Consider the following 23,815-nt stretch of genomic DNA (forward strand, 5'->3'; position numbering starts at 1 on the left):
TGGCGTGTACAGGTACAGATGCCCATGCAGCTTCAACACGATACCACAGCTCATCAAGAGTAGCCACTGGCGTATTGTGACGAGCCAGTTGCTCGGCCACCATTGACCAGACGTTTTCAATTGGTGAGAGATCTAGAGAATGTGCTGGCCAGGGCAGCAGTCGAACATTTTCTGTATCCAGAAAGGCCCGTACAGAACCTGCAACATGCGGTTGCGCATTATCCTGCTGAAATATAGGGTTTCGCAGGGATCGAATGAAGGGTATAGCCACGAGTAGTAACACATCATAAATGTAACGTCCATTATTCAAAGTGCCGTCAATGCGAACAAGAGGTGACCGAGAAGTGTAACCAATGGCACCCCATACCGTCACACCGATTGATACGCCAGTATGGCGATGACGAATACACGCTTCCCATGTTCGTTCACCGCGATGTCGCCAAACACGGATGCGACCATCATGATGCTGTAAACAGAACCTGGATTCATCCGAAAAAATGACGTTTTGTCATTCGTGCACCCAGGTTCGTCTTTGGGTTCACCATCGCAGGCGCAGGCGCTGATAGTCCATGCTGCTGCAAACGTCGTCGAACTGTTCGTGCAGATGGTTGTTGTCTCGCAAACGTGCCCATCTGTTGACTCAGGGATCGAGACGTGGCTGCACGATCCGTTACAGCCATGCGGATAAGATGCCTGTCATCTCGATGCTAGTGATACGAGGCCGTTGGGATCCAGCACGACGTTCCATATTACGCTCCTGAACCCACCGATTCCATATTCTGCTAACAGTCATAGGATCTCGACCAACGCGGGCAGCAACGTCGCGATACGATAAACCGCAATCGCGATAGGCTACAATCCGACCTTTATCAAAGTGGTAAACGTGATGGTATGCATTTCACCTCCATAGACGAGGTATCACAACAACGTTTCACCAGGCAACGCCGGTAAGCTGCTGTTTGTGTATGAGAAATCGGTTGGAAACTTTCCCCATGTCAGCACGTTGTAGATGGCGCCACCGGCGCCAGCCTTGTGTGAATGCTCTGGAAAGCTAATCATTTGCATATCACAGCATCTTCTTCCTGTCGGTTAAATTTCGCGTCTGTGGCACGTCATCTTCGTTGTGTAGCAATTTTAATAGCCAGTAGTGTATATTTACTCCATCAAAGAGTTTTTCTTGCCGAGAAATGTTTATTTTTGTCGCAGATGTTGCATGAAAATTGAGGCTTAATAATCTGCATTTGCATCTTTTGGACCGAAAGACGGTAGAAAATATGGTTATTGAGAATGAATCACATGACTTTAATGATCTTTTTTTATTAAGTATTGGCCCCTCTGTTCGAGGTTACTGTGAAGTTACCTGTCAGCAAGACAGTGCCCGACAACATGTTGCTGATGGCCTGTTCCATACGTTACGCTGATATCTTACCCAGCAAAACCTCTAGTCGTGAGTTTACAACGAGACCGACACACCACCACACGCTATCCATTACGATTCATGGACCCTGGTATGAAGCTGAAGCGGCAGGGAACGACGTACCTGTATGTGTTATCTAATCTCAGTACTGTATGACTCTACTTGTAGGTGATGTGAACGTATGAAGACTGCGCAAAGCTGCCACCTATGACAGCAATAATGACTTTCAGTGGGTCAGCCATCGAGTCGAAATGTCCTTCAATTGGAAATCTTGGTATGTCGTTCTACGCTACTTCAACCTTTTACGTGACTTTGGTAAAATTGTATCTATATATACCATTGGAAGTACCTTATATGAATATTTTCTCTTGATTCGTTAGTACGAATATTTACAACCCCATACCTCATAATAGACTTTGAAATTAACAATACACATACCAGTCACATTAATGTGACCACATCCAGTGTTCAGCGTCACCGAGCAATAACCACTCACGGAAGGTAGGTGGCAGCAGTAGCTGTGGCGGATATATAAAGCGTGTTGGAGAGGGGGAAAGGGGGGGAGGCACGAGCGGTCGCGGAAAGCAGTGCAGTGGTTGTCCTAATGCTGAAACGGAGCGATTTATCTGACGTCCAAAAGGGCATGATCATTGGCTTTCGGGACGTACCTGGAAGGAATTCCGAAACGGCTAAGTCTGTAAGCCTTTCGCATGGTTTAAGTACACTGTCCACGGCAAAATGGCACTATACGAAGTCAGCACCGAGGCCGCTGTGATGCACCACGGGTCATGGATAACAGGGGTGAACGACGGCTGTGAAGATGTATACGGGCGAACAGACGTGCAACTGTTGAACAACTGACCGAACAGATGAACCAAGGAGCTACCAACAGTGTCTACTCAACGACCCTCCAGGCAACATTGTTACTGATGAGCCTCCGCAATAGGCGCCTGGTTCATGCACACAATATTGTTATAGGATGTCAAATCAAACACCTTTCAGTCGTCTAGTTTCCAAACTTATTTTATTCGGCTAGCAGTTTCGGCTATTTACTACTCAATCTTCAGGCCCCAGAACCAACTACACGTCGGTCAGAGGCCTGAAGATCGCGCAGTAAATCGCCGAAACTGGTAGCCGAATAAAATAAGCTTTGAAACTAGACTGCTGAAAGGTATTTGATGTGACATCCTGTATCGAACAGCCGAGTTCTGCAACCATCTCCGAAAAGATGGACATACAGAGACAATATAGTTTCAACTTTAAGCGGTGTCCATTGTCGTTCATGGCCTTTCGACAAAGAATTGACACAAAAGTTTCGTTTGCCTGGGACCAAAATAGCGACTATTGCGGCCGCGCTCTGCGGACGCCCTTTGGAGCTTCAGCCACGGTGCTGCTCTGCTTGGATGTCGCACAATTTGTATTCGTTCTGTGCTTTACAGTCTAGTGTAAGATTGAGACTGTGTTGGTAAAGTCTTTTAGTTCACTTGTTTTCGCCTGCTGTGAACTACTGAAAAGGCCACCATGTTTCCCAAGAAGCTTACTCTAAGATTTGGATTTGACAAAGTAACTCATAATGTTCCGCCAAGTTCACTGGTGATCCACACACGGATTGTTGATGTTATTGGCATTACTTCGGATCAGACGAACACTGTTTGTTACGACTTGGAGCAATATCGTTTTTTGTGAAACTTCTTTCCCCGTTGGTGCTAGAAGAGATTCTACAGAAATTTGAGGGCAAGCTGAATTCCGCCATCGCGACAATTCGGTGAGTACAGCGTCTATTTCAAATGCTGATGTTAATTATAAACAAATTAGAGTATTTAATTTGTCCCCTGAGATAGAAAACTGCTGCTTAAAAGACGTATTATATAAGCACTGAGACATCAAGCCAAATCGTAGTGAACGATTGCAGCGCCAGCATAGATTGCAATGCCTTAATAGTGTTCGGTATGTCGATATGGGCCGGCCGGAGTGGCCGAGCGGTTCTAGGCGCTACAGTCTGGACCCACGCGACCACTACGGTCGCAGGTTCGAATCCTGCCTCGGGCATGGATGTGTGTGATGTCCTTAGGTTAGTTAGGTTTAAGTAGTTCTAAGTTCTAGGGGACTGATGACCTCAGAAGTTAAGTCCTATGGTGTTCAGAGCCATTTTCTGTCGATATGCGTGTCAAACAAAATATCCCAACTCATGTTTCGGTTTGTGGTTACAAGGCGCACGTTATTTACAAAGGACAGACATTGACTTGCCACATACCTAATGAAAGTGGGTATCATTGGAAAAACTGTACAATAAAGGTGCTTGTAGTGCAGAAAAATTTGCAACAGCATTAACGAAAATGGTTCAAATGGTTCTGAGCACTATGGGACTTAACATCTGAGGTCATCAGTCCCCTAGAACTTAGAACTACTTAAACCTAACTAACCTAAGGACATCACACACATCCATGCCCGAGGCAGGATTCGAACCTGCGACCGGAGTGGTCGCGCGGTTCCAGACTGAAGCGCCTAGAACCGCTCGGCCACACTGGCCGGCTAAGAATAACACTGGCTGATCTTGTGACCGAAAATCAGATGACGGTTGGTGAAGGTTGCAGCACTACGCCGCGAGGGATTAGCCGAGCGGTCTAGGGACTGCAGTCATGGACTATGTGTCTGCTCCCGGCGGAGGTTCGAGTCCTCCCTCGGGCAAGGGTGTGTGTGTTTGTTCTTAGGATAATTTAGGCTAAGTAGTGTGTAAGCTTAGAGACTAATGACCTTAGCAGTTAAGTCCCATAAGATTTCACACACATTTGAACATTTTTCCAGCGTTACAGGAAATGTACAGGAGAGACCACAAAATACTCTTAAAGTATTTCCACCTTTACTTAGGAGAGACACTGTAGACAATGCTATTGCGAAAAGTAGTATACGTCACTAACAAGACACGTCGAACTTATGACGGCAGTAGCACAGATGAAATCAACCTGTCGCTGAATGCTGTTGTTAACAGCCAGGAGACAAAACTATAATTTCAGACAATATTGTTAGCATAGATTCAAATTCTGAGTTAAGTGTATCAGTGGACAAACTGAGTAGGCTACCGTCAATCGAACAGGTAGGAGTGACGTCACAACCTCATTCTGCAGTCCAGTACCTGACAGTAGCTGGCAATGCGCGTGCCCGTTTGACGCCACAACCCTGCGCTGCAGTAAGGGCGTGTCGGGGAATGCAAACAGACTCACCCGCGGATGCAGCTGTAAGCAAACATGACGAGGTATCGAGCGATTGTCAACAACAGAACCACAGGCGACGTCACCGCCCAACCCCCCAACTCCCCCCCCCCCCCCCCCCCAGCCAACAAGCGGAGTTTTACAGCGATAACAAACAAACAGCAAACGAGTGTGACTGTAGAAGTGACCGGACATGGGAAGAGCAGACATTAGGTGAAGGCCAGTGTCACTGCAATATGTAAGGAAAGTAAAAAAGAACGGTTCAAATGCAAACCCGTCAGATTCCCAGGAAGGATCCCACATGAAATGATGACTAAAAAAAAATCACTCTCTAGTGTTACAGTCATATACGATTACCACGTTGAACATTAACAGGATACAGTTCGATGTAAAAATAGCTGCTCTGAAACATTTTCTATATAAGTCAGGACCGACGTTGCTCTACTACAGAAAGTGGTGTCCCCGTAACTAAATATTTCCAGTTATGTTGGTTCTCACAATATATCCATTGAAAGAAGCGTTGGGACGCTCATTTTAGTTAGAGAATGCATCCCCGCACATAACGTTGATAAATTAGATTCGGGGCGAAGTACTGGAATAAATATGGCAGTAGTTGCTATTGTCAGTTTTCATGCACCTTCTGGTAGCACTAAAAGAAGTGCAAAAGCTACATTCTTTAAAGAAAGCGTAATTTATTTACTGAGAAAAAACCCTCTACAACATATAATACGTAAATATTTTAACTGTATACTGAACCGAAAGGATAAAATTCTCAGCTTCAGTTACTCAACTGACTTGAGAGGCCTTGTTGCCGACTTAAAACTAAAAGATGTGTGGAAAATAAAATATCCAACAAATGTGAACTTCACTCATTTTGGGCCGGCCGGTGTGGCCTTGCGGTTCTAGGCGCTTCAGTTTGGAACCGCGTGACCGCTACGGTCGCAAGTTCGAATCCTGCCTCGGGCATAGATGTGTGTGATGTCCTTAGTAGGATTGACAGTGTTTACGTATCGGAAAACTTAGCAGGCAAAGTGTTGAAAACAGAAACTGTTCCTGTTGGTTTTTCCGGTCGCAGTGCGTTGTTAACCGGTGTAAATTTAACATCACAACCTACCGAAGTGTAAGAAGCCATTGAAATCTAACTATCTAACTAACTGCCCTTTCAAATCTATAAATGATATTGGACACTAACAGGAGACACATTCGGATTATCAGAAGAAGATTTAGATGATGACCTAAACAGAGCTTGGGAAATGTGTCTCCGTTCGCTGAACAACTTTCCATGTGTGCTAGAATGGTGGACCCGGCTGGCGGGACCGAAGTTTAATATCCTTTAGTATAGATAAGGCCAGAAAAAGGAAATAGACTGTAGAATTCTGTTGTAGTGTGCTGAGGGACTTCTATGATCAGACAGATGTAGTTCCTACAAGAATAAAAGACATCAAGCAAATAAAAGCAAAGATAATAAGTTTGAAACGTAAGGAACTGAAGGGACTTAAGATTAAATCCAAAGCAAAGTCGGTCATTGAAGATGAGACTGCTGTCTAGTACCAGCCCTTCAGACACAACAAGCATAAAAGAATTTTAATGGATGAACTTCAACTCGATGATGGTACCATAATCACGATCCAAAAGGGAATAATTAAAGAGATATCCATGTACTATGGAAGCATGTATGCACTGGGAAAAACAAACGAAGATGAATATGATGAGCTCTTTGGCACACATCTTCCACGAATATCGCGAGATGACGATGAGAATATTTCTTCGGACATCACCAAGCAGGATATATTGGAAATCTTGCGCAGCTCGTCCGCTAGGAAATCTGCAGGACCTGACGGACTGCCGTTTGAATTGTAGAAATGATTCTGGTCCCTAATAGGAGACAAATTCGGATTATAAAATTATAGCACAAGCAATTCATAATCGCTTTATACGATGCACCGCTGGCATAATAGGCCAGCAGTAGACCTATGTTTTTAGAAGAATGATTTTAGAAATTACGGCTTTCAGCCGCGGTATCATTGTGCTAACACAGACAAGTAACATAAAATGTGGACTGGTTTTCATAGACTTTCGTAAGCATGTGATCAAAATAACCAAAAATACCTGATAGACACAATGTGCCGCATAGACTTCTGCCAAAACTATCGACATCATCGAGAACATAGAAATAGATGTAACTGCGCAAATCTCCATTAACTATCAACTGACAAAATAAACTGAAATAAAAGAGGCTTTACCCAAGGAAGCCCCTTATCAATTCTTCTGTTCATTTTATCGCTGGAACCTTTCCTGAAACAGCTACAGCATAGAGTGACAGGCATTGTCTTTCGAGGAATAAAGACCGTGGTAGGTCCTATGTGGACGATGCAGGCGTAATCATCAAAGACCACGCTGATGTGTTACAACTAGAGATGACACATGAAAAGTGTTGTTCAGCATCAGGTTTGAGGGTAAATGAAAACAAAAGTAAATTTCTGAGTTTGCTAACTTGCGCATTTTGCTAGTGAACCATGTTACTGAACACGAGACTCTAGGAATGGCATTGACAATTTCTCTTTTAAAAATGATTGCAATAAATTGTCAGGAGGAGGCAAGAAAAATCAAGGGAGCTTTGATTGAAATTTGTCAACGTAACATAGACCATTTCCAAAGAGTACTGCTTGTCAACACGTATATTTTGTCCAAGGTTTACTACGTAGCACAGGTTCTCCCCATCCCATCATTGTTGGCGAAGACGATCATGTCAACCTTAGCAATCTTCTTATGGAGAGGGAAACTGTTTCGAGTGCCTGTTAAGACGGCAATGTTGGATCCGAGCAATGGAGGAATGGGACTAACTGACATGTAGTCTAAGGCGATGGCTTTGTATGTCAAACTAACATTGAGCATAAAGTGTAGTAATCCAAGATACATTACAGTAAAACTATATGACTTTGTCAGGCGGGAAAGTGCACAATCGCCGCTCAATATAAAAAAATAAGTTTTATACTAAAACATATTAGGGAGTTTTATGCTGAACGAAGCTACCTCAGCAAAAAGCTTGTAAAGTCTAAAAACATTACAGCAAAGACGATCTTAGCAGAAAGAATGAACCACGAAAGGAAAACTAACATAGAAACTAAATATGCTGGAATAGCGTAGATTGTAGTCTGGAAAAACATCAGCAGTGATGTTCTTTCATATGATGTGCTAACAACTTGTTACGAGGTAGTCAATAACATCATCAGCAGTAATTAGTGTCTTTTTGCCATCGGTTTAAATGACACTAACCCCTGCAGTAAATGCAACGTTCTCGATAATGTGTCTCATCGGTAAACGTGTGGAGTTCAAATTTTCAACTGGAGGTGGATCAAGGAGAAAGTGGCTCAAATAACAAGAACTTCAGCAAACAATGTACCGACTAACATTTTCTAGAGACCAGAAGAAAGACGAAAAATAACACAGTGTTTTGGTTAATGGGGAACTACATTTTTGACAATATTGGGAATGCAAAGCGTATATCGAAACTGAATTCGAAAAAGCATTTTCGTATCCGAACCACAATAAGAAATATGGTAACATATTCCAAATTGTCTTCAAGAGGATGAGTATAGATTTGGGACACATGGATTCCTCGTTAGAATGGGTTGAGTTGGGCCACGAAGAACTAGCAGTGCCGCAGACATGCTCGACTACTTCTGCGGCGGATTCCCGACCCCAAGCTCCCTGACAAGTTACACGCGACAAATAAATCAATAGTAAATCAGATACAAGAATATGACGGCAGACGTCTTGTATCTGTTACAAAAGAAGATCTTGAACTCCCCAAGGATACTGTTAGAGGATTGAAGCTCGCAAAAATGTTAAGTCAGTAAAGGACTTCAGGATCCTGCTGTTTGGTACTGATCTTCTATCCACATAATTTACCCTGGAGGAGACTTAGGGGCATACATCAAGGATATATGATTGAGTCTGGGAATTGACGAAGAGGAACCTTAGGCTGCAGAAAAATGTAATGTGGATTCTGAACTCCCAACAGTTGAAGCTGACAGTGAAGATGCCTCTCGAATGGAGGACGTTGCTAATTTGTGCTACTGTTAAAGAACTGATATCGTTCCTCATTCTATGAACGCTGCAACTGATGACTGCAATAGCTATCACCTTATTTATGTCATTTCATTGTGAGCTAGTCATTTCCGTAACTGTTTTAGTGGAATAATAATTTAAAAAATGCTGGCTGGTGTTTCATCAGCGACGAAGGCTGGAATTAGCACGTCAGTGCTGCAACTGGAATTCCACGGAGTGGCGAAAGGTGGCCTCTTCAGATGAATTACGTTTCATGCTCCATCGGTCGTGAAACTTCTGAAAGCAAACAGCCTGAACACTCGTCGGAAGGGTCGAGGCCAGAGAAGGGAGCTCTATGATTTGGGGAATGTTCCCGTAGCATTTTCTGGATGTTCTCGTCTTTCTGCAAGACACGCTGGATCAACACAAGTATGCTTCTATTCCTAGGGATCATGTCCCCCCCCCCCCCCCCCCCCTACATGCAGTTTGTTTCTCCTCGGCACGAAGGCATCTACCAGCAGGATAATGCAACGTGTCACACAGCTCGCAGTTTACGTGCGTGGCTCGAAGTGTGTCAGGGTGAGTTTACCGTACTCCATTAACCACCAAACTCCCCGGAATTAAATTCAGTCGTGACTTTGTGGGACCATCTCGATCGGGCAGCTCCTCAAACGTGAAACCTAGCCCTTCCGGCCACTGCACTGGGGTTGACATGGCTCCATATGCCTGTCGGTACCTTTCAGCATCTCACTGACTTCCTTCCTGCACGCCCCGAAGCGGTCCGTGCTGCAAAACGTGGTTATTCGGGTTTTTGACAGGTGGTCAAATTAATATGACTGTGTGGAGTAAATCGAGATTTGTACGTTACTATTTCCAAAGAGTGCATACTGACACGTATTTCATTGTCATATTTTTTAAGAAAGTCACTTTAAGGACTCTATGACAGCGTTCAGTCGTAGTGCCCGCCAAGTAATGGCATGCCAGTTTCGCGGCAACACACCACCAAATGTTTTCTGTGAGTTACAGATTTGGAGAACGTGCTGGTCAAGGCAGTAGCCAAACAGTCTCTGTAGGGAAGCAGTCCAGCATAGCATGGGCAACATGCGATCTTTTTTTATCTTGTTGAACGATACACCGCGGAGACCTGATACGCACTATATGTGTAACGCCTGCTGTCCACACTACTGTCTATGCAATTCAGAGGTGGTCGCCATATGTTGGACTTTCATGATGATAAGAAATTCAATATGGCCGCGACCGTTCTCCTCGGACCTTTCGTACACAAGCATGTCCACCGTAAAACCAAAAGCAAATCGGGCCTCGTCTGACAAGTCGCCGTGCTGTCGTTCGTGTGTTCAGTGTGTTCTTTGGTGGCGCCGCATCTAGGGAACTGGCATCAATGATGCCATGCTAAGAGCCCGTCTTACTCCAGATACCGTGAAGCTGTTCGTGTAAATATTTGTCACCTTGTAAGGATGCCCCTTTCCTGCCTCAAGGTATGTGACGTGGCAGCAAGGGCACTCACAGCCGAGTGAGCGGTATACCTAACTTCTTGGGCGTTAGTGTTTTGTAACCAATGAGATACTGCATGACGTATGATCCTCCCGCACACGTCGATCCTAGATTCGCTTTACAATAGTAAGATACCAACCAATGTGAGCGGAAGTATCACAAAATGATAAAGGGCAGTCTTGATAGGCCGTAATCATGCCGCTGTCGAATTCAGGTATGTTGATAGACCTTTTTCATTATTACACAAGGCTTCTAATCAACAACCAACAGTCGAATGCGGATTCAGAATGAGAAATATGCTGTATAATATTTCCTTACGTACATAATGCGGGCTACTACTATCCACTTTGTGTAGTGACGGTGAGATGTTAATCATTTTCATATGGAAGAAGGTAGTACGCTTCGTGCCATCTTCGTGGTCTTGCACTTGCGACCATGTTCGTATTGATACAGCCCCCCAAAGTCTTTAGAAATGGTCTGGGTGTGTCAGCAGCGTCGGGCGTTATCATTGGCGCCCTTTACGCCCCCATTTTCTGTCGATTCTGAGCCTGCGGTGTGTGTGAAATCTTTTTCTCGGTTAACCATAAGAAAACCGCGTGATATCAACCCTGGGTGTCACCATTCAGACCTCCATCACAGAGACGTCTAAAGAATGGGTGAAATGGAGGTAAGAGGGAATGTGAAACGTCCACGATGGCATTGAGCAGATTTGTAATGAATTCTTACGACAATGTGACATCTTTAACCAGCCTTACAGTTCACTTCAGCTTCCTAGCTGTGGTACTTTTTTCGCATTTGTCGACATATTGCTGTTTGAAGCATGTCCGAACTAGACAGCGACGTCGCAGGCGCCACACCATTGCACAATTACAGAGGAAAGTTACCTTTGAGGCAAATTTCAAACCTGTACATCGTAATGGGAGTCAATTACGGGGTTTCGAGAAAGTGGTTCTGCAGTGGTGTTTTACAATGTAGTTTCTGAAGCAGGAGTTGTACTGAAAGATGCCCCTTACTTAGATAAGTGAAAAATAATTGAAATGAATTCTGTACGTTTATAATAAGTAAAGTAAGTAACAGAATTTTTTAACCATGTGACGTACAAAGGTTTACCAGGGAAAGATGTAAATTTCTGGTGAGTTACTAATAATATTAACTCATTATCCGTCAGAGATTGACAGAACGTAATAATAATATTAAAAAGGAATAGGATTCCCAATTTTCTACAAAATTATATTTATTTGGTCATGAGCCGCCTTTCGGGTTCTTAGGATGTCGCCTGAAGATGAGCTAACAAGCCGAAAGCCGGTTCGTGACCAAATAAATATAATTTTGCATAACATTTCCTTTTCAATATTATTTAATTTCACTGAAAAAGTACTGTACCATGTTTCGTCAAATCCAAAAATGGAGAATGATACTCACCATGATGGTATCATTTGCTGTCAATACTGTGCCACCAAAACCTGTTGCCTTATCTTTTCTTTTTGATTTTCTGTACATCAATCAATATGCCTGTAACAACAGTCCCATGACTCTCACTCATTTCTTCACTGTCACACACTACTGCAGCGGAAGATAGGCTTTCATATTCAAATACAAACACTGAGAGACCCCAGAAAACATATTCCTGTTGATGATGGTCACTGAGTGCGAAGCTCTCAGATACTGCGAACAATTCGGAGAAAGTGGCGTGCTTCAGTGAAAGCTTAGCATAAAGGATGCATTGGTCCTACGCACTCCGCGACTTGGTATCCTTTGCATGAGGATACGCAGCCGAGTGAGAAAGCCACATTTGCGGCTGTGCCTTTTAACAGAAGTAGTCTCGCTCACCTTCTGCTACTTTGGCCAATGTATTCGAAGTTTTTTTGGCCGTCCGGTCGCCCGCAGATACGTGAACACCAAGTGCATAGGCCACTAGCCTGCAGACAAGTATACGTTTTTGTTGAAGGTCGAAAAATCCCCAGATCAGCACAGTTATGAAAATCAGAGGGTAGTTGCAGAGGTAGAGGAAGACATCATAGCACTTGCAAACAAACTTTTGCAATCGGTCTTCAGTGCATGGATAAAAATTGCGACCAGACAGCGTGACAGCTTGTGGAGTTTGCTGGAGGAAACATGTTCCCAAATGTGCAACTTAGCATTGGATGGACTGTCTACCTCTTCAGTCCGAAAACTGTTGTAATGCATCTGTCCACAGGGGACTATCCTTTGCAAGCCTCTTCATTTTGTAGCGCTGTTATTTGGAGCTTACTGTGGAAACTGGCAGCTCAGATACTGTTTTCATGAGCTTTCATTTCAAGAAGCCGTAAGCAGCCAGTGGCCGCAACATCACTGGTATGCCTGCTGCCGCAACAGAGCTGTTTATTCATTACGAGGCGAGCCAGGCGGGGCCCTGTAATCCTGAAGACGCAGCAGATAGGTTCGGCGGTTTCTAAGCCATCGAGAAATGGACCTCTAATTTTGTACATGTCTGGCCGTAGCACATTGGCACATAAAATGACCTTATAACCAGTATAAGTACCCGTCAGTTCCATCATTTCCACAGTACTTACTACGACGAGAGTACTATGCAAGGTGCTGGAAAGATTTGGGTCAATAAGCAGTCACCATTAGTTTGAGACACGGACACCATCGGAGCATCCCCTAGAACTAGGTCCTTCTCCTTGGACTTAGCACCTTTACACTGGAGATCAGGCACTAGGCTCACTTCAGCAACAGACAGGTTCCTGCCTTCGGAGCTGGGAGGGGGCAGCAGATGCAGACTGGAGTGGTACAGCGTCTTGCCCTTCTACGCAGATGCGGACATCCTGGCGCCACGTACCTCTTTTCACAGGAGTGAATGCCATCCCCAGAGGCTTTCAACCCCTGCGAGAATTCCAGCATGCCGCTGGCGCTTACCACAAGCAACCACACTTTGCCTGACAGAGGCAACCGTTGCTCAGTGGGCTTTTAGGTGTCACCGTTCCTGGGTGCCGACGTCACTGCTGGTCTTCTGGCTGATAATTGGCCACATCAGTTCTCCACGGGTCGTCCGCATCAACGGCTAAAGGAGGCTTGGCCGCCAGATCACAGCATTATGAGTGTAGCAGCATGAATCTCAATGAAGTGTTCGACTTTCTGATACTGTTTCCTTGAGCTATTAATGACCTGGACCAACGCCACGACCTACCACTTGACATCTGCTCTTCATCCTCGGCCACTACAGCATGTGGCAGAAGAATCAATCTACAAACAGCGCGCTGTCACAACCACAGCTCGCAGTCTTATTGCAGAGTGGGGTGAGTTAACGAACTGTTTGTTTCTACTACCGTGTGCAGAGGAGATTGGATCAAGGCGAACTGTTGTCGAAATTTAAAAGTCACAGCAGTGGAGTCGTTAGAGTCGGATGATGTACCACAATTTTGTAACTATCTATAAGAGGTTTCCAGTGTAACTTCCTGGGCTCAGTGCACCATGTCCTGAGCCAGTGGCATTAGTGTGTCACTGATTGGGCCATATGGCTAGGCAGGGCACTGAGACAAGATGGCCCATGATGAGACAAAGGATTTAAGTTAATGTAATTATGGCAATGTGAGCTGTGACTGATACCGTGCTATACTTAACTGTGCACTAGTGATAATGAGTGAGTCTGGGACACAGAGTAATTCCCAGCAGAAGTCGTTGTAGTCTTCAAATGATAAGGTAGCGCAGTCGTGAGTGGATAATACGGAATCACGTGCACAACTTGCGTGGTAAAGATAAACAGTTAGCATTAATCGAACAGCGTAGTCCTCAGATAGACCCAGCCATTAACAATTTAATCAGTATCTTCCCAGGCAAGTCTACTGAGGATGTAATGTCTTTCTTGGATGACCTGCAATCGTCGCTGGAGATTGGAGTTTGGTCAGATGATCAGTTATTGCAACTAGCAACATTAGGGTTGTTAGGGGAGGCGAAAACGTTTTTCAGGTGTATGAAGGGGTTGAGAAACATGCAGATATTTAATCATTTGAAATGGGCCGCCCGAAACGATGTAAGAAACCAAATACGGCGAGATTTTTCCACGAACAGTTAAGTGGCTTAAGAAAGAAGTACAGTATAACAGTAGGAAGTTTTGTGGGTAGAATACAGAAAAATAATGTGCAAATGTACGAGATGAGACACTTTTCTGAGGGGTTCTTCACCTGAAGAATTCAGACAGGTATCCTGAAAGATCTGTACGCTCCTGTTAGGTTTTCTATAAAGACAGAAGAGATCGACATCTAGCGACAAGGGTTCATGATAAGCAGCGGATGTTTTCCACCAACGTAAGACGCTTCAGGTCTGGACCGTTGGGGTATGTTCAGAGGCAGTGGTGGCTGTCTCAGAGGGGTAAATCTGATGTGGCTGGACACGAACCATGAGACTGTAAAAGAAGTGGTAAAAATAGACAAGTGTGAAGTAGACTGGCACTGAACGCCAAAGGGTAGCCCAGGTCCATCGGCGGCATTCCCATTAAATTTTGATATTGCAGATCTGTACACAGAGGTGGAATGTGGTATAGAGGAAAATGAAGGAGACATAAAGTGCAAGCTCTTTTTCATGTAGCGGCACATGTGTCAGTTTGGTCGGCCTGAAAAAGTAATCACGGATCAAAAGGACACGTTTCATGTCAAATTTGGTGAAACAACTATGTTGTTTGCTAAGGGTTTGGAAATTAAGAAACAGTTTGCTGCATCCACAAACTAATGATAAACCAGAGCAAGAGTGCGTCGTTCTATTGGTAGGAAACTGAGGTACCAAGTGAACTCTGGTCGCAGTGATTGGTATTTGTATTTGTCAATTCGTCATTTGTTATAGCAGGATGGAACTCGAGGTTTCCACTAGTATTGGGCCATCCCCTTACGAGGTGATGTATGGGAGGAAGAGGCCTTTGCCGTTTGATACGGTCAGACTCGACATTAGAAAGAATGGTAAGTCAGTTCGAAATTCTACCAAGAGAAATTTCGCAAGAAGTATGGAGACGAGTGGAAGGAGCAAACACCAAGGCCCCAGAACGCCAAGAGATACTCGGAGAATTGACATAGAAATTATTGCAATACAGGATAGGACAATGGGTGATTGGGTGATGCTCTGAAGCCCGTATACCCCAAAGGGTAAAACGAAAAAAGTTTATTACGAGGTAACAGGTGCTGCACCAAGTAACGGAGAAAATATCATCAGCTAATGTCAAGCTTCAGGTGCTATCTAGAAAGACGATTGTTAATGTTGGATGCCTACAACGATTTCAAGGACTTCCAGACATCCACCACATAGAAGAAAATGAAATGATGTGAGGAAAATGGTGCTATGTGGCTGTCGGAAGGCAGCATTTTGTTGTAAAATGTGTAGGGAATAAGTTCTTCTGTGTGCCACAGTTGTTATAGTTTCATGTCGAGGTTTTATTATCAACGCGCTTTAGAAAGTTATGTCAGGCGACAAAAGACCCTTCTGAAACAGGAAGAGAGAGTAAGTGCAGCTCCCTGTTCCCAGTTTACCGTGTGTCAGGAATGAGGATGAAGGGAATCCTAGTCGTAGCAGTGATTCACCTCTTCATCGAGAGTGGATCACAAAGCGTTTACGGGTACAAAGAGGGGTAGCGGTAAGCAAAAGCTTCTTGAGTGTGCGAACACTGCAAAACAGATAGCAATTATTGATATGTTTTCTAGTATTTAAGATGCTGTAAAATAGAAATGAAAGGGTGTGGGGCCCATAAGTGATTTTTGAGAGGCGATTAACAACACAAGGTGAGGTGCCTTTGGAATGTGACCTTCGAGAGGCAGTGAACTGTTGTATATTAAATGATTTCAAAAGAAACTAATTGACTATTAATTAGTGGAAACGGAATGTAATATCTCTATTACTCGTAAATGAAGAATTCGGAACAGATATTGAGCATAGATGAAGTAGGAGCCACAGGGCTAAAGCTGTAGCGTATATTCGCTGCCTCTGAAACTTGTGATAGAAGCTGCCTAGTAATTACAAAGAAAACCCTAAATACTGTTTATTGTTGTCCAAGGATGCTGAGTATTTTTGCAGAGCCGTCTAGGGTAGAGAGCTCGGGAAGGAGGGGTCCCCGAAAGAGGGAGGCGTTATGTGTAATCACCATTTTTTGGGCTTCACTATGATAAATGGCAGCCACGGTAATTGAAAACATCTTAAGCAGCTTGTGGGTGCCAAGGCGTCGAAGTGACTAATGCAGCAATAGTGCTGTTTACACAACGCGAGGCGAGCCAGATCGAGCACTGGAATCACAATGATGCAGAGGAAAGATTGGGCTCTTGAAAAACAAACCAGGTGGTCTCTTCATTTCTGCCCAGGGATATGTTATTCTATAAGTCCTAGAAGCGGTACATCGGCACAACAAAAGAGCTTCTTACCAGTTCAAATACGTGTCAATTCTAGGAGAGGTCTTTGCAGTCTGCCAGCATCAACTACTAGAGAACTACACCACAGTGGTGTGGGCCAGCAAGTTCCACTACGAGTTTGAGTCTTCTGGCAGTGTGTCTTCCTCCCTGGGCTCCGCGCCTTACTACCAGTGACCCAAATCCAGCCACACTTCAGCAGCCAGACTTCTGTACTGGCAGTAGCAGATAGTGACTGTGGTGGCACAGCTGATCGCCCTCCTAACACTGGGGCGGATGTCCTGGTCCCACACGCCTTTGCTCGCAGGGGGGAGTTTCATTCTTACAGGATGTTATCCCCTGCAAGAATTACAGCAGGGTTCCGCGGCTGTGGCACCAACCACGCCATCCTGTGTCTAACTGTGGTGAACGCCACTGGCCACTGAACACGCTCCTGGGCGTCAGCATTCCTTGGTGCCGCTGTGAAAGGCGGCCTTCTGCTGAACAGCTGGCCACAGAAAGCACCCCACAGGCCGTTCATGTCAGACGCTAAAGGTGGCGCGGCCGCCGCTTTGCAGGCCTACGAGTGTAGCAGCATGAACCTCAATGAAGTGTTTGACTTTCTGATTTTATTTTCATGAGTTACCGAACGCCCTGCACCCTCACCACGACCCACCGCAGCACATAAGGTCACTACATTTTCTATACACCGACTGCAAAATTCTTGAAATTTGTAGTCAAGCCTCAGACTTCCTAGGCAACTTTTTCAATCACCTTCATACACTGCTACGAATTAGCGATTCCTTGATGCCACAAAATGTGTCCTGTCAACCATACTCTACTTACACTCAAGTTTTTCTGTAAATTTCTTTGTTCCTGAATTTTATTCACTAGCTATTCACAGGTTATGTTAACAACACATTTCAACTTCAGAATTCTCCTGCCAGCACCACTGCTTCCGTTCTCATTTTGTCTGAGCAGGTTATTATCCACCTTTCACCCACACTTAAATTTGTATTCGATGATAGAATATCTCTCGTTGTTATTGCCAGTGTACATTTTACATCCTCTCCACTTTGACTATAATACACTACTGGCCATTAAAATTGCTACACCACGAAGATGACGTACTACAGACGCGAAATTTAACCGACAGGAAGAAGATGCTGTGATATGCATATGATTAACTTTTCAGAGCATTCACACAAGGTTGGCGCCGGTGGTGACACCTACAACGTGCTGACATGAGGAAAGTTTCCAACCGATTACTCATACACAAACAGCAGTTGACCGACGTTGCCTGGCGAAACGTTGTTGTGATGCCTCGTCTAAGGAGGAGAAGTACGTACCATCACGTTTCCGACTTTGATAAAGATCGGATTGTAGCCTAACGCGATTGCGGTTTATCGTAATCGCGACATTGCTGCTCGAGTTCGTCGATATCCAATGACTGTTAGCGGAATATGGAATCGGTGGGTTCAGGAGGGTAATAAGGAACGCCGTGCTGGATCCCAACAGCCTCGTATCACTAGCAGTCGAAATGACAGGCATCTTATCCGCATTGTTGTAACGGTTCGTGCAACCACGTCTCGATCCCCGAGTAAACAGATGGGGACGTTTGCAAGACAACAACCATCTGCACCAACAGTTCGACGACGTTTGCAGCAGCATGGACTATCAGCTCGGAGACCGTGGCTGCGGTTACCATTCACGCTGCATCACAGACAGGAGCGCCTGCGATGCTGTACTCAACGACGAACCTGGGTGCACGAATGGCAAAACGTCATTTTTTCGGATGAATCCAGGTTCTGTTTACAGCATCATGATGGTAGCATCTGTGTTTGATGACATCGCGGTGAACGCACATTGGAAGCGTGTATTCGTCATCGCCATACTGGCGTATCACCCGGCGTGATGGTATGGAGTGCCATTAGTTAGAATTCTCGGTCAACTCTTGTTCGCATTGACGACACTCTAACAAGTGGACGTTACATTTCAGATGTGCTACGACTCGTGACCCTACCCTTCATTCGATCCCTGAGAAACTCTACATTTCAGCAGGATAATCCACGACCGCATGTTGCAGGTTCTGCACGGGCCTTTCTGGATACAGAAAATGTTCGAGTGCTGCCCTGGCCAGCACATTCTCCAGATCTCTCACCAATTGAAAACGTTTGGTCAACTGGCTCGTCACAATAGGCCAGTCACTACTCTTGATGAACTGTGGTATCGTGTTGAAGCTGCATGGGCAGTTGAACTTGTACACGATATCCAGGCTCTGTTTGACCCAATGCCCAGGCGCATCAGTACCGTTAGTACGGCCAGATGTGGTTGTTCTGGGCAGTGATTTCTCAGGATCTATGCACCCAAATTGCGTGAAAATGTAATCACATGTCAGTTCTAGTATAATATATTTGTCCAATGAATACCCGTTTATCATGTGCATTTCTTCTTGGTGTAGCAATTTTCATGGTCAGTAGTGCATGTTAGTTTGTTGCTCGCAGAGGAACTCATTTGATACTTTTAGAGTTTAGTGTTAATTCTAATACCTTCAGCACCAACTGATTTAAACGGACTAAATTTCATTGCTACGATTTTACTTTTGTCAATGAAATAATCAACTCATTTCAAGACCACTGTACATTCCCTTGAACTGCTGTTCCAAGTCTTTTGCTGTGTGAAATAATTACAATTTCACTGGAAAAATCACAACGCTTTTAATTACTTCTCACGACTTAAATTATGGTCTTTCCGAATTTCTCCTCTACTTCGAAGACTGTTCAGTTGAAATAATTGAATAGCAATGGTGATAGTCTACAACCCCGTCTCGGCCTCTCGTCAACTGCTCCCACCTTTCCATGCCCTACGACTCTTAAATCTGCAGTCTGGTTTCTGAAAAAGGTGTGAATAACCTTTCATTCCGAGTGTTTTATTACTGTTACCGTCAGAATGTCAAAGAGAGTATTGCTGTTACGTTGCGGTATAGACTCCATATTTGGCATGGGGCCGTAGTGATTTGACAACAAGACTTCTGAGTGCGCAGTGCACACAGACAGCTTTGTGTGCATTATGTTTAGCTTTTGGCTAGCGCTTATAGCTGAGAGAGGCAGAAGACTACATACACGCTGCTGTTGCGGCGGAAGGCGGCGAGGCGCGCCCCGGTGACCCTGAGGTGCTGCTGTTGTTGCTGCTGGCCACTGGAGGCGGCGTACAGCCGCGCCATGGAGCCGGGCGGCGACGCGGAGAAGGATGACGACTTGATGGTGCTGGCCGTGCTGCTGTTGTTGCCCGGGGAGCCGGGGGGCGGCGGGGACCCGCATGGGGACGCTGGTTGGGGGCAGGCCACCCCCACACCGCCGCCGGCGCCGCCCCCGCCGCAGATGGCGTCGCTGCTCGGGTAGCTGCAGGCGTGCGTGCGTCAACCACAGGACAAGCTAATGCGAGGCCGCGGATCGGGCGGTTGGGGCTCAGGTAAAAGGACATGCTGAAGAGCGTGTACGCGCCACTACATTTTCTAGAGGGGGGAGGGGGGTGGGGGGGTGTGATGGTGGCTGCTAGAAAGAAGCAAAGGAGGCGTCATTCCTGCAAGCGTAATCATTCCTTCTAATGGAGACACATTAGTTTGTCTTGTAGAACAGTGGGATGTCACAGACACATTGCAACTTTATGATGTTTTATCCCGTTTCCAGGCTCATAAACACTTAAGTTACAACTATTTATTACAGGAAAATACCTATCATGCAGTTGGTTGGAATTCTCAATGTGTTCAACTCACATTGTCAGTCCAACAACGATGTAATGTACAGGGTGAGTCACCTAACGTTACCGCTGGATATATTTCGTAAACCACATCAAATACTGACGAACCCATTCCACAGACCGAACGTGAGGAGAGGGGCTAGTGTAATTGTTTAATACAAACCATACAAAAATACACGGAAGTATGTTTTTTAACACAAACCTACGTTTTTTTTTTAAAATGGAACCATGTTAGTTTTGCTAGCACTTCTGAACATATAAAGAAATACGTAATCAGTGCCGTTTGTTGCATTGTAAAATGTTAATTACATCCGGAGATATTGTAACCCAAAGTTGATGCTTGAGTACCACTCCTCCGCTGTTCGATCGTGTGTATCGGAGAGCACTGCAACATACATCGCGTTTCTACAGAATGATCTGCAAACGTTGCTCGAAAATGTCCCAGTGGAAACGCGTCGACGTATGTGGTATCAGCATGATGGTGAACCTGCACATTCCGCAATTAACACTAAGCTGACCCTTGACAGGATGTTCGACGGGCGTTTCATAGGACGTGGAGGACGCGTAAATTGGCCAGCCCGTTCTCCTGATCTTACACCTCTGGACTTCTTCCTGTGGGGTACGTTAAAGGAGAATGTGTACCGTGATGTGCCTACAACCCCAGAGGATATGAAACAATGCGTTGTGGCACCCTGCGGCGACATTACACCAGATGTACTGCGGCGTGTACGACATTCATTACGCCAGAGATTGCAATTGTGTGCAGCAAATGATGGCCACCACATTGAACATCTATTGGCCTGACATGTCGGGACACACTCTATTCCACTCCGTAATTGAAAACGGAAACCACGTGTGTACGTGTACCTCACCCCTCATGGTAATGTACATGTGCGTCTGTGAAGAAGACCAGTAAAAAGGTGTTAGCATGTGGACGTAATGTGCTGTTCCAGTCTCTTCTGTACCTAAGGTCCATCACCGTTCCCTTTGGATCCCTACGTAATTCGGTGCTCTCCGATGCACACGATCGAACAGTGGAGGAGTGGTACTCAAGCGTCAACTTTAGGTTACAATATCTCCGGATGTAATTAACATTTTACAGTGCAACAAACGGCACTGATTACATATTTGTTTATACGTTCAGATGTGCTAACAAAACTAACGGGGTTCCATTTAAAAAAACGTAGGTTTGTATTAAAAAACATACTTCCGTGCATTTTTGTATGGTTTGTATTAAACAGTTACACTAGCCCCTCTCCTCACGTTCGGTCTGTGGAATCGGTTCGTCAGTATTTCATGTGGTTTACGAAATATATCCAGCGGTAACGTTAGGTGACTCACCCTGTATAATAAGCCGTGAAACCGCAATATTACGTTTTGCATGCCTAAGACTGTAATGTAGAATCTGTCTTGGTGTCGGTGTGGTTGGAAAATGCATACTCATGTATTGGTCTGAAGTTTAGGAAACGGGGAAGAGAAAAGACAAGCAGTTACTAACCATAGTCTTGTATCAAGACATCACTTGTGTCACTAAAGATACTGACGTTGTCGAGTCAAAATGTTTGCGGACCATGCCAACTCAAGATAGGTGGCACATCTCGCGACTCACCTGGTCCCTCCGTATAGACGTCACGACGCTTTTATAAGCAGCAGCCAGATGTTTCGCTGACACGTCGTTCACCCAGTGAGGATTGTTTACGTCATCGTCGTGATGCGCTTCCATAACCGAGGTGCTCTCTACTGGATCGAACTACGGGTTGCTACACTTGCTATTGATTGCTCTGCTGATAGTGGATTTGCGAGGAGGTGCGCACTTACTGGCATCATTGTTCTAAGAAATTAAGTGCTGCAGTTTTAGGTTGGAAGGCCTCAGGGAGCCACAGAAAGGGCGTCTGTCTAAAAGGGGGCAGGTAAAACGCAGTAAGTTAGTCATAGAAACGATCGGTATTGTAGTTGTAAATTGTCATAGACGTGTTAGGAAAGAACCAGAGCTCCAAGCACTAATAAAAAGCACTGAAGCTCAAATAGTTTTAGTTACAGAAAGCTGACTAAAGCCGGAAATAACTTCAGCAGAAATTTTTTCTGACGATCTAGCAGTGTTCAGAAACCATAGACTAAACACAATTGGTGGTGGAGTATTTATTGCTGTCAGAAGCAGTGTGCCTTGTACTGAAATTGAAGTAGGTAGTTCCTGTGGCATACTCTAGGCAGAGGTTACACTTGATAATCAGACTGAACTATTAATTGGGTCGTTTTACCGACCCCCCAACTCAGAAGATATTGTTGCTGAACATTTCTAAGGAAACTTGAGTCTCAATTCAAATACGTACACCACTCATACAATTATTGTCGGTGGTGACTTTAATCTACCCTCGACATGCTTGAAAAAATATACGATTAAAGCAGGCGGCAGTCATAAAACGAAATTGTACTGAATGCTTTCTCAGAAAATTACTTTGAACAAATAGCTCATGAGCCCACTCGAAGCGTAAATGGCTGCGAAAGCATACTTGACCTCTTAGCAACAAACAATCGTGGATAAATAGTGAGCATCGTGACGAATACAGGGATTAGCGACCACAAGACAGTTGCTGTTAGGCTGATTGCCGTAACACCCTCACCCATTAACAAGGAAACGCGAAGTATATATATTTAAAAAAGCTGATAAAAATGTTCTTAACGCCTTTTTAAGAAACAGTCTTCGCTCCTTCCGATCTCATCATCTAAACGTGGAAGAGATGTGGAATGATTTCAAAGAGACCACATCGACGTCAGTTGAGAGATATATATAACATAAATTAATAAGTGACAGTACTGACCCCCATGCTACACAAAATGGATCAGACAGCTGCAGAAGCAGCGAAAAAGGCATGCCAAATACAAACAGCGCAAAATCCCCAAGACTAGCAAAGTTTTACAGAAGCTCGAAACATGCGAGATGCTTTCAATAATTTCCACAACGAAAGTCTGTCTCGAAATCTGGCAGCAAACCCAAAGAGATTCTGGTCGTACATAAAGCACACCAGTGGCAAGACGCAATCAATACCTTCACTGCGCCATAACAACAGTGAAGTCACTGATGACAGTGCCACTAAAGCAGAGTTATTTAACACGATTTTCCAAAACTCCTTTACAAAATAAGACGAAGTAAATATTCCTGAATTCCAATCAAGAATAACTGCCAAGATGAGAAACATAGAAACAGATATCCTGGGAGTCGCAAAAGAGCTTAAATCACTTAGTAAAAGCAATGCTTGCGGTCCAGATTGTATACAAGTCAGGTTCCTTTCAGAGTGTGGTGATACAATAGCTTCACACACTACTGGCCATTAAAATTGCTACACCAAGAAGAAATGCACATGATAAACGGGTATTCATTGGACAAATATATTATACTAGAACTGACATGTGATTACATTTTCACGCAGTTTGGGTGCATAGATCCTGAGAAATCAGTACCCAGAACAACCACCTCTGGCCGTAATAACGCCCTTGATACGCCTGGGTATTGAGTCAGCCAGAGCTTG

General features: G+C 44.6%; 1 protein-coding gene across 1 annotated transcript in view; it reads right to left on the reverse strand.

The window, feature by feature from the left end:
• The window catches only part of LOC124788999 (5-hydroxytryptamine receptor 1A-like), a 197,875-nt gene extending 176,014 nt beyond the window's left edge, over positions 1 to 21,861 (reverse strand). The window contains exons 1-2 of the mRNA XM_047256286.1: positions 21,833 to 21,861; positions 19,652 to 19,930 (exon numbers count right to left, since the gene is read on the reverse strand). Coding sequence (XP_047112242.1) covers positions 19,652 to 19,930; positions 21,833 to 21,861 — 308 coding nt within the window. The remainder of the gene's footprint in view (positions 1 to 19,651; positions 19,931 to 21,832) is intronic.
• Between the last annotated feature and the right edge of the window lie 1,954 nt (positions 21,862 to 23,815).

This window comes from Schistocerca piceifrons, chromosome 3, assembly GCF_021461385.2.
Source record: "Schistocerca piceifrons isolate TAMUIC-IGC-003096 chromosome 3, iqSchPice1.1, whole genome shotgun sequence".
Taxonomy (NCBI): Eukaryota; Metazoa; Arthropoda; class Insecta; order Orthoptera; family Acrididae; genus Schistocerca; species Schistocerca piceifrons.